This window comes from Aquarana catesbeiana, linkage group LG10, assembly GCF_042186555.1.
Source record: "Aquarana catesbeiana isolate 2022-GZ linkage group LG10, ASM4218655v1, whole genome shotgun sequence".
NCBI classification, from domain to species: Eukaryota; Metazoa; Chordata; class Amphibia; order Anura; family Ranidae; genus Aquarana; species Aquarana catesbeiana.
The window spans coordinates 245,043,636-245,055,441 of NC_133333.1; the positions used below are offsets into that span (position 1 = coordinate 245,043,636).

General features: G+C 43.7%; 1 protein-coding gene across 1 annotated transcript in view; it reads left to right on the forward strand.

Annotated features, from left to right (window-relative positions):
- Window positions 1–8,495: 8,495 nt before the first annotated feature.
- The window catches only part of ZBTB45 (zinc finger and BTB domain containing 45), a 24,775-nt gene continuing 21,464 nt past the window's right edge, over window positions 8,496–11,806 (forward strand). Inside the window, exon 1 of the mRNA XM_073603580.1 lies at window positions 8,496–8,766. Within this exon, the coding sequence (XP_073459681.1) occupies window positions 8,511–8,766 (256 nt within the window). The 5' untranslated portion in view covers window positions 8,496–8,510. The remainder of the gene's footprint in view (window positions 8,767–11,806) is intronic.

The window sequence follows — 11,806 nt, forward strand, 5'->3', positions numbered from 1 at the left end:
CCAGACGTGTGAGCTCTACCCCCTCCTCCTCCGCAGCAGCAGCCTCCTGTCTGCCCTTAGACAGGGAAATTTGACACATGGGCCATGCCTGGCACATGTCCTCAATTTGATGGTGCAGCGTTTCCTAAGTACGTACCCAGGGTTGCAAGATGTACTAAAGCAGGCCAGAAGAGTCTGTAACCACAGTCCCTGTTGTGTTCCTGCTGGAGCAGACTCTGCGTGGCATTATGGACAGGGCACTGGAGGCAGAGCAGCAGGAAGAAGAGGAGGACTTCCTTTCCTCTCAAGGCCCACTTCTTTCCAGACACCATCATTCCTATGTCACAGAACACATAGGAGGAGAGAGGGGAAGAGGATGAGGAGGAGGATTCAGGCACTTTCATAGGCTTTGAAGAAGAGGAAGACATGCGTCAATCTGTAAGTGATGGCTTTCCAACCCCAGGACCCTTGGGAGTAGTACGTGGTTGGGAGGAGGAAGTTCCAGATGCTGTCATCTTGAGTAACCCCGAGGAGTCTGCTTCTCAAGCCTCTGCAAATTTGAGGCGCATGGGCAACCTCATGCTTCAAAGCCTGCTAAAGGACCCAAGAATACGTGGCATAAAGAAGAAGGATGATTACTGGTTGGCAACCCTCCTTGACCACCGTTATAAGGGGAAGGTCTCTGAACTCATCCCGTCCCCACAGAGAGTGCAGAGGATAAAATCTCTTGAGGACACATTAAAAAGGATTTTATTGAACTTTTTTCTTGACTCTAGTAGGTTACAGTGTGGTGGAAAACGTCATTTTGAGTCTTCCATTGGTCAAGAAAGGAGCGTTGGAGAAGGCATCCACCTAAGTGAGGCATTTTGGAATTTTTTTAGTCCTCGCCGCCCAGGGCTGTCAGCTTCCACATTTCATCGGCAGCGTCTGCATCACATGGTGGACGATTACCTCGGGGCCAAAACAGAGATGGAGAGCTTTCCAGCTGACGATCCACTGACTTACTGGGTCATGAGAATAGACCACTGACCAGAACTTGCCCAGTATGCTATTGAGTTATTGGGCTGCCCTGCATCCAGTGTGCTTTCAGAACGGGCATTCGGTGCTGCAGGAGGTTTCGTTACTGATCATAGAACTCGTCTGTCCACAGACTCCGTGGACCGTTTGACTTTTATAAAAATGAATCAGTCCTGGATTTCCAGCTATGAAGCCCCTGATTCCGATGTCACTGATTAAGTCTTTTTGGGATGTGGACTCTCTGCAGGACTTCGAGGCTGTTTAGCTTTGAGGGTGTTCAATCATTTCATCTGGATGAATGTTTTTGGTATAGGTTTCATGGGCACAATTAACACCCAAAGACCAATTTTTCTGCACCTGTCTGACAGGTGCATATCATTGCAATTTTTTACAGCAAGGCAAATTCTTGCTTTCATCAAGATTATCTCTATAGGGTTACGGTGGGAAGGTGCCACCGACACCCAAAGACCAATTTTAACGCACCGTTACTTCTATCCAAAGTCAAAGTGACACCAAAATGTATCCAAAAAATCTCTAATCTTGTTCCCAGTGCACTACATTGTGGCCTCATCATACACACTGGCTCCCCAGCTGTTTCTGAGCAAACATTTTTTTTGGCTTTATAAATTCAATTACTGCTGCAGCAGATTCTAGACATGGTACAGATCTGCCACTTTACAGTTAGACTAAGGGGACCCCCGTGGCACTATATTGGAAGGAATTTTTCATTTTTAGACTTTCACTTTAAAAATAAAAAAATCACTGCTCATTTAAAAATGACGTTTTTCACAAACTTTTTTTTTTATTGATCCATGTCCCCCAGGGCAGGACCCGGACCCCTATAACCATTGTATACCCAATTACTTGCATTTAAGCCTTCAAAATGGGCACTTTTGATATTTGACGTTCGGGTCCCATTGACTTTAATGGGGTTCGTTATTCGGGTCCGAACATTCGCGGTGTTCGGAAGTTCTGGTCCAAACCGAACAGGGGTCCGTTCGGCCCATCCCTAATAATAAGTTAACTATTACTAACTATTAAATTATAAGTATTGGAATTTCCTTTCAAATTCGGCTGTTAGTGAACGAATACGAATTTATCCGAAATAACGAATGCCATATCTAAACGAATGGAACGTAACAAATTAATAATAATAAATAACAATAATAATAATAAAAACTTTACCGAATTTCCGAATTTATGAATTTCCGAATTTTAGAATTTTGGAAAAATGAGTTAAACGTGTTTTCGATAATTCGGATATTTCCGAATTAACAAATTTGTCGAAATGTATTAAAAAACTAATTCGGGAACGAAACGAATTGCACATGTTTATCCCAGGCAGGCCACACGGCCCTATGCGAACCGATCTGGGGATGTCAATAACTTTCTATTGACACCCGCAGCGCTTCGCGCAATTTTAAAGCGCGGCATGTTTGGTATCTATTTACTCGGCGTAACACCATCTTTCACGTTATACAAAAAAAATGGGCTAACTTTTGTGGTTTTTTTTTTTTTAATTCATTAACCACTTCCCGCCCGGCCCATAGCAGATGACGGCCGGGCGGTGGTTCAGTTATCCTGACTGGGCATCATATGACATCCAGCAGGATAACATGCTGCCGCGCGCCCGCGGGGGGCGCGCATCGCGGCGATCGGTGGATCGGTGTGTCAATCTGACACACCGCTACACCGATCTTGGTAAAGAGCCTCCGGTGGAGGCTCTTTACCACGTGATCAGCCGTGTCCAATCACGGCTGATCACGATGTCAATAGGAAGAGCCGTTGATCGATCGGTGGCTCTCCTGGCAGGGGGGGTCTGCGCTGATTGTTTATCAGCGCAGCCCCCCCTCAGATCACCACACTGGACCACCAGGGACGCCACTAGGACCACCAGGGAAGTGGGCAACATGTGGATGGCCAGGTATGTACCCCATGGCCATCCAAATGTGCCCAGTGTGCCCAGTCAATGCCCAATCTGTGCCAATCAGTGCCCACAAATGGGCACTGATTGGCACCATTATATAGCACTGATGCCCAGCAATGCCACCCTTAGGGGCATCAGTGCCATCAGTCAGTGTCATCAGTGCCACCCATCAGTGTCCATCGGTGCCACCTGTCAGTGCCCATCCGTGCCCATCAGTGCCCACCTATCAGTGCCCATCTGTGCCAACTATCAGTGCCACCCATAACTACCCATCAATGCCACCTACGCGTGCCCATCAGTGCCGCCTATGAGTGCCCATCAGTGCCGCATACCAGTGCCACCTATCAGTGCCCATCAGTGCCACCTATCAGTGCCCATCATCAGTGCCCGTCAGTGCCACCTCATCAGTGCCCATCAGTGCCGCCGTATCAGTGCCCGTCAGTGCAGCCATATCAATTTTAACAGAAACAAAGAAAAACTTGTTTTTCAAAATTTTCAGTTTTTTTTTATTTGTTGCGCAAAAAATAAAAACCCCAGAGGTGATCAAATACCACCAAAAGAAAGCTCTATTTGTGGAAACAAAATGATAAAAAATTTGTTTGGGTACAGTGTTGCATGACCGCGCAATTGTCATTCAAATTGCGACAGCGCTGAAAGCTGAAAATTGGCCTGGGCGGGAAGGTGTCTAAGTGCCTGGTATTGAAGTGGTTAAAGTGTATTTTTCGTTAAAAAAAAAATTACGTTTGAAAGACCGTCGCGAATACAGTGTGACATAAAATATTGCAAAGATCGCTATTTTATTCTCTAGGGTCTCTGCTAAACAGGAAAAAAAAAAAAATAATGTAATTTTCCAGCAAAAAAATAATCATTTAACGACTTCAGCCCCGGAAAGGATTTACCCCCTTCCTGACCAGGCCATTTTTTTTGCCATACGGCACTGCGTCGCTTTAACTGACAATTGCGCGGTCGTGCGATGCTGTACCGAAACTAAATGGTTGTCCTTTTTTTTTCCCCACAAATAGCATTTTCTTTTGGTGGTATTTGATCACCTATGCGGTTTTTATTTTTTGCGCTATAAACAAAAAAATAGCGCCAATTTTGAAAAAATAAATAAATACATTTTTTTACTTTCTTTTTTACTTTCCAAAAAAAAAAATGTAAAAAACGAATTTCTTCATCAGTTTAGGCCGAAATGTATTCTGCTACATATTTTTGGTTAAAAAAAAAAAAAAAATCGCAATCTGCGTATATTGATTGGTTTGCGCAAAAGTAATAGCATCCCACCCTATTAGATTGTAAGCTCTTCTGAGCAGGGCCCTCCTAATCCTCTTGTATTTTATTGTATTATAACTGTATTGTCTCCCTTTTTATATTGTAAAGTGCTGCGTAAACTGTTGGTGCTATATGAATCCTGTATAATAATAATAATAATAATAATCTACAAAATAGGGGATAGATTTATGGCGTTTTTATTATTTATTTATTTATTTATTTTTACTAGTAATGGCGGCGATCAGCGATTTTTAGCGGGGCTGCGACATTGCGGCGGACAGATCGGACACCTAACTGACACTTTTGACGCTTTTTTTGGGAACCAGTGACATTGTCTCCCTTTTTATATTGTAAAGCGCTGCGTAAACTGTTGGTGCTATATAAATCCTGTATAATAAGGATAATAATATTCTACAAAATAGGGGATAGATTTATGGCGTTTTTATTATTTATTTATTTATTTTACTAGTAATGGCGGCGATCAGCAATTTTTAGCGGGACTGCAACATTGCAGCGGACAGATCGGATACCTAACTGACACCTTTTTTTGGGAACCAGCGACATTATCACAGCGATCGGTGCTAAAAATATGCACTGTCACTGTACTAATGACGCTAGCAGGGAAGGGGGTTAACATCGGGGGGCGATCAAATGTGTTCCCTGCAGGTGTGTTCTAACTCTATGGGGGGATGGGCTACCTGGGGAAACACACAGATCCGTCTTCCTGCATAGATCTTTGTGGTTCCCCCCCGTCACTGCGGGGGGGAAAGGATCGCGGGTGGCCGACGGACATCGAGTCCGCCGGACCCGCTGATTGGCTCCCCCCCCCCCCCCCACTGGCCAATGGGAGCGCGCCTGAATGGGGCAGCCCTACGTGCGACGTGCAGGAACACTCCGGTCGCGCCTGCATGGTGTAAACAGGGCAATACACACATTTCCCGGCATTTTATTCCTTTAACCCTTTCACTGTCAGCGCCTTTTTTTTTTTGTGTGTTTTTTTGCACATCATGCGGTTTGGAATGCTGCGATTTTTTGCAAAAAGGGGGTCAAGGACTTCTTTTTGCTTGTTTCTCACGCATAGGGCAGCCTATTTTTATTTTTCTCACCAATGAATAAGAATGTCTCCTATATATATATAAAGCTGCGCTGACCGGGGCAGTTCCCGAAAATAATCTCCGTATACTGGGAGATCTATATTTAGGGATGACATTTGGATGCCGACACAGAAATAGAATTTATTTAAAGCGCAGAACAATAGCGATCTCTTCCTCTAGATTGAGGGCGGAGTCCCCCCACCAGGGAAGTCATATCTGCTCCCTTCATACACCCCGATCAATGGGGATATTAGAAATAATAAATGAGGCTCTCCGCCTATGTGACGCCACTCACACCCTGTACAGCACTGCGGTATATGTCAGAGCTATATAAATGTGTAATAATAATAGTAGTGTGTGACTGTCGGGGGACATTAGAGTGTAAGCTCCTTTGGTGAATGACTCAGTGTTCTCTATACGACACTGCAGTATATGTCAGAGCTATATAAATGTATAAAAATAAAAATAATAATAATAGTGTGCGACTGTGGGGGGGAGGGGACATTAGAGTGACTGGCTCAGTGTTCTCTATACGACACTGCAGTATATGTCAGAGCTGTATAAATCAATAATATGGTACACAGGAAATCCGCCCCCTCCTATGTGCCAAACGCTGCGCTCATGGAATCAGAGCCTCAAATTGAGCAGCCGCTTAAAATATTTAAATGAGTGCGAAATATAAATGTATAATAGTAAAAAAGAATAATAATAATAGTGTGGGACTGTGGGGGGGACATTAGAGTGTAAGCTCCTGTGGCACAGCGACTGATGTGACTGGCTCAGTGTTCTTTGTACAGCACTGCGGTATATGTCAGAACTATATATATGTATAATAATAAAAATAATAACAATAATAGTGTGAGACTGGGGGGGGGGGGGGGGGGGGCATTGGAGTGTAAGCTCCTCTGGTGACTGGCTCAGTGTTCTTTGTACAGTACTGCGGTATATGTCAGAACTATATAAATGTATAATAATATTAGTGTGTGATTGTGGGGGACATTAGAGTGTAAGCTCATTTGGTGACTGGCTCAGTGATCTCTGTACAACACTGCAGTATATGTCAGAGCTATATAAATGTGTTATAATAATAATAGTATGTGATTGTGGAGCGGACATTAGAGTGTAAGCTCCTCTGATACAGAGACTGATGTGATTGGTTCAGTGTTCTTTGTACAGCGCTGCAGTATATGTCAGAACTATAAAAATGTATAATAATAGTGTGTGACTGTGGGGGGGGACATTAGAGTGTAAGCTCCTTTGGTGACTGGCTCAGTGATCTCTGTACAACACTGGCTGCAGTATATGTCAGAGCTATATAAATGTATAATAATAGTGTGTGACTGTGGGGGGAGGGGACATTAGAGTGTAAGCTCCTCTGGCACAGCAACTGATGTGACTGGCTCAGTGTTCTTTGTACAACACTGCAGTATATGTCAGAGCTATATAAATGTATAATAATAATAGTATGTGATGATGGAGGGGACATTAGAGTGTAAGCTCCTCTGATACAGAGACTGATGTGACTGGCTCAGTGTTCTCTGTACAACACTGCAGTATATGTCAGAGATATATAAATGTGTCATTATATTAGTGTATGACTGTCAGGGGACATTAGAGTGTAAGCTCCTCTGGTGACTGGTTCAGTGTTCTTTGTACAGCACTGCGGTATATGTCAGAACTATATAAATGTATAATAATAATAATGTATGACTGTGGGGAGGGGACATTAGAGTGTAAGCTCTTCTGGTGACTGGCTCGGTGTTCTTTGTACAGCACTGCGGTATATGTCAGAGCTATATAAATGTATAATAATAATAATGTATGACTGTGGGGAGGGGACATTAGAGTGTAAGCTCCTCTGGTGACTGTCTCAGTGTTCTTTGTACAGCACTCCGGTATATGCCAGAGCTATATATATGTATGATAATAATAGTGTGTGACTGTGGGGGAGGGGACATTAGAGTATAAGCTCCTCTGGATCAGAGATTGATCTGACTGGCTCAGTGTTCTCCTTACATCACTATGGTATATGTCAGAGCTATAAAGACCTACAACAGTTTTGAGCACACCGTGTTTTTGTTAAGCTGATAACAGTATGTTTAAACTGTTGCTACTTTGTATCTCCTGTGCATTATATGTCACTTTACATGTTACAATCTGATTGTACAATCATGTTTAGCTCTACCGAAACAATATAATATAGGGTCCAACCTCATCTATTCCATCAGGGAGGCCCTTGCACTAAATAGCTGTTGGTAGACCCAATGGAGATTGTACAACCAGGTTGCACAGTGTATGGTTACCTTCAATTTATTGGAAGGGAAGTGAGGGCTCTTCGTGATTGGATAATAAAATTGAAGTGTGTGCGGAAACCTATTGTGTAATAAAACTGAACGATCGATTTCCGATTCAACAAAACAAAGGGAGTGAGACATAAACAGTGGAGTGATGAGTGACAAGATATCAAATGACCCAAGTCGATCGGCTCTGGTGGAAAATAAGACGGTTGAACAGAGTCGATCAAGGACACCCTTCTGAATTACTTCCGATCGATCTACATGTAGCGACATGAAAAAAAAACGCCATCGATCAGCTCGGTGCAATCAAGTTTTTTTTTTTGTAGCCACAACCAATGTGCTTTGGGACGACAGAAATATTCACTATCGATCGCTCATTGTGGGAAATGTTTATCTTGCTCCGTCAATTCCATCTTTTTGCCAAATGTAAATTGTTATTTTTTTTTTTTTACGATCACCATTTTTTCTATTTTTTTTAAAGCTTTATTTTATTTTTTTGAAAGTGGAGCTTTACTTTAAATCAGCAGCTCAATGTCCCTGGAAGTGATTGTCCAATCCTAGCAGTGTATGGGGCCCTTCCAGGCTCACTGGACACGCCCTCCAGGGTCACTGGACACGCCCTCCAGGGTCACTGGACACGCCCTCCAGGCTCATTGGACACGCCCTCCACATACATACAGCCTGCTCTGATAAACACACAGAGGGTGGGCGGGGCGTACAGATAACATACTTATGCGATAAGAGTAATCAGCCCGCGTTCTGTCACTCACTGCCCACAGAGGATCCCCCGCCGCCTCACTCAGAGCCTTCCCTGCACCGCAGCACCCATTCTTATTCATTATTATTATTTATCTCTCCCTGTCTGCCTCCATACCGAGACGCTGGGCTCTGTCACCCGCCTGGGCTTGTCAATAAAGTTATTTCATGTCTGGCTGGAAAGGAGAGGGCGCGTGCGCAGTGGCTGCTGCCCGGGAATGGGAGCATGCGCAGTCGGCCAGACCTGTCCGGCTCCAGTCTCCTCTCTCCGGCTCCGGCGGGCGGGGTGGTCACAGTCAGAGACTGGCGGACGGCGGCGGCTCTACCACCCGACCGAACCCCGGAGGGGAACGGAGCGGGGCCAAGAACGCCCCGACGGCGGCTGGGAGCGGGAACGCGCGTGCGCGCGCCCACGGGAGGACGGGTGAGTGTGTGAGCGCGCACTGAGAAGGGGGAGGGGAAAAGGGGGGTGTACAGTATCTAGAACTATATATATATATAAAAAAATGTGTATGGTCCTATCTACAGATCTATGTCTACTGTTTTCTTGTATGTCTTATATATTTATATCATTGTATGTGTTTATACAGTGTGTGTAATATAAGCACACCGTGTATGATGTGTGTGTGTGTGTGTATATATATATATATACACACACACAGTGTATGTCATATGTGTTATAGTAATATATATATATATATATATATATATATATATATATATATATATATATATTCTCATTGTTATATTATACTATGTGTGTGTATGTATATATATAAAATTTCTCTCTCTTTTTTTCTCTCTTTTTTTTTCTCTCTTTTCTTCTTTTCTCTCTTCTCTTTTCTCTCTTTTCTTTTCCCTCTCCTCTTTTCTCTCTTCTATTTTCCCTCTTCTTCTCTTTTCCCTCTTCTTCTCTTTTCCCTCTTCTCTTTTCTCTCTTAAAAAAGAAACATCACATGTAATGTGTGATATATATATTGTACATAAGCTCACTATAATATATAGTGTATATTGAATATATGTGTTTACATATTGTATATATTTCTATTTTGTATGTTTGTATAGAGTATGTACAGTGTGTGTGTGTGTATATATATATATATATATATATATATATATATATATATATACACACACACACACACACACACACACACACACACACAGTTACAGGAGGTTTATTCTGGAATGCAGATACAAAGTGAGTGTGCCCAAGCAGTATATTATTATGTACACACACACTATTTATATAAAACACACAGACCTTAATCCTATATACACACACACACTATATATAAACATCCCTATGTTATATACACACACACACATGAGGCCCCTCCCCTCTGTAAAACGATCACTTTTTAAAGACGATGGAGAAGAGTCTTGCAGGTATTCAGTGGGCTGTGCGGCTGCTTCCTACACACCTGATTTTGGTTTTACTTATTATTTGTTCCATCCCCATTGTACATGTGCAATACGGCACCACAGCTGCTCCCCCCGGGGTCTGGGACATGGTTTGTGGCTCCCACTGACTTCAATGGACAGCTTTGGTAAGCAGCACAGTGGATTGCTTTACAGAGGGGAGGGGCCTCATATCTATCTATCTATCTCTCTATCTATCTATCGTGTGTGTGTGTATATAATGTATGGATGTTTTTATATATATATATATATATATATATATATAGCATGTGTGTAGGATTACAGTCTGTGTGTTTTATAAATAGTGTGTGTGTATACATAATATACTGTGTATATATTTTACACACCCATGCAATATGATACAATGGTGAGGCACATGTAGTCCGCTCAATATAGTCTGTACATTCATCAGCCGGCTCTCATCCACCACCAATATACTGTAAGTACAGTTCATATAACACTGAAGAGGCACAGATACTTTTGCTCTCAATAGAATAGTGTGTGTGTATAATATATACAGTAAAACCTTAGATTGGGAGCATAATTCATTCCAGAAACATGCTTGATTATTTTCATAGAATAAACTCAGATGATTTGTTCCACAACCACTTATTCATAAATCCTTCAAGGAGTTTTAAAGGCAGAAGTTTTCTTTTTTTTATCATAATGCATTCTATGCATTAAGATTAAAAAAAAAACCTTCTGTGTGTAGCAACCCCCCAATTACTTACCTGAGCCCCGTCTCTTTCCTGTGATCTCCACGAATGGCTAAACCATCCGGGACACTCCTCCTCCTGATTGGCTGAGACACAGCAGCGGCGCCATTGGCCCCCGTGGCTGTCAATCAAAGTCAGTCAGCCGATCGGGAAAGAGGGGGCGGGGCTGGGTCGGGGGCTCCGTGTCTGAATGGACACACAGAGTTGTGACTCGGCTCGGGTGCCCCCCATAGGAAGCTGCTTGGCACTCGATAAGAGGGAGGGGCCAGGAGCAGCAAAGAGGGACCCGAGAAGAGGAGGATCCGGGCTGCTCTGTGCAAGAGCATGTAAGTATAACATGTTTGTTATGGGTTTTTTGTTTTTTTTTTGTTTTCTTTTTTTTAAACGAGACTTTACAATCACTTTAAAGGGGTTGTAAAGTTATTTATTTTTTTTTTTTTAAAATAACAAACATGTTATACTTACCTTCACTGTGCAGCTCGTTCTGCACAGAGTGGCCCTGAACCTGCTCTTCTGGGGTCCCTCGGCGGCTGTTTCAGCTCCTCCCCGCAAGCATTTACCACCTTCATGCGAGCTCCCTCGCACGGTGGTGAGTGCTTGCGGGCGCGCTCCCGTGATACAGCCGGCGGCTATAGCCGCTCGCTGTATCACTCGGCCCCGCCCCCCGGCGCGCCGCGTCATCGGATGTGATTGACAGCAGCGCGAGCCAATGGCTGCGCTGCTTTCAATCCATCCACTGCAGCCAATCAGCGACCAGGCTGAGCTGCAATGAAGCTGACGAGGACGAGGAGCGAAGATTCGAGGCGTCAGGTAAGTAAAACGGGGGGCCTGGGGGCGGCGGTACTGTCAAAAGTTTTTTCACCTTAATGCATAGAATGCATTAAGGTGAAAAAATTTTTACCTTTACAACCCCTTTAAGTCTGTAGTCCATATAAAAAGATTATAGCGATGTGATCTGGTTGTGTAACCATAAAATGTCCATCCACAAATGGAAGCCTCCACAAGGGGATTAGAAGCAAAATCCAGCAGGAGCTCCAGAGTATAAAAGAGAAGAGAGGCACCTCTAAGTGTAGCAATATGGTTACATTTAATGAAGGTACAACATTTAGCAACTCACATGGTTGATGATTAAAAGAGGCACATCTAAGAATGGAGGCATCCGGGGTAAAGTTGTCCACATAGACCATCCCCCGCACCGCCGTCTCTCACCGCTTTCAGTCTGCAATCCTGACCGGGAAGACTACCCTGCAGTAGAGCGATCTGAAAGCGAGGCTTGGACCACTCGTGGAGCGCAGAGTGGAAGGGATGACATCGATGGCGGTGCGG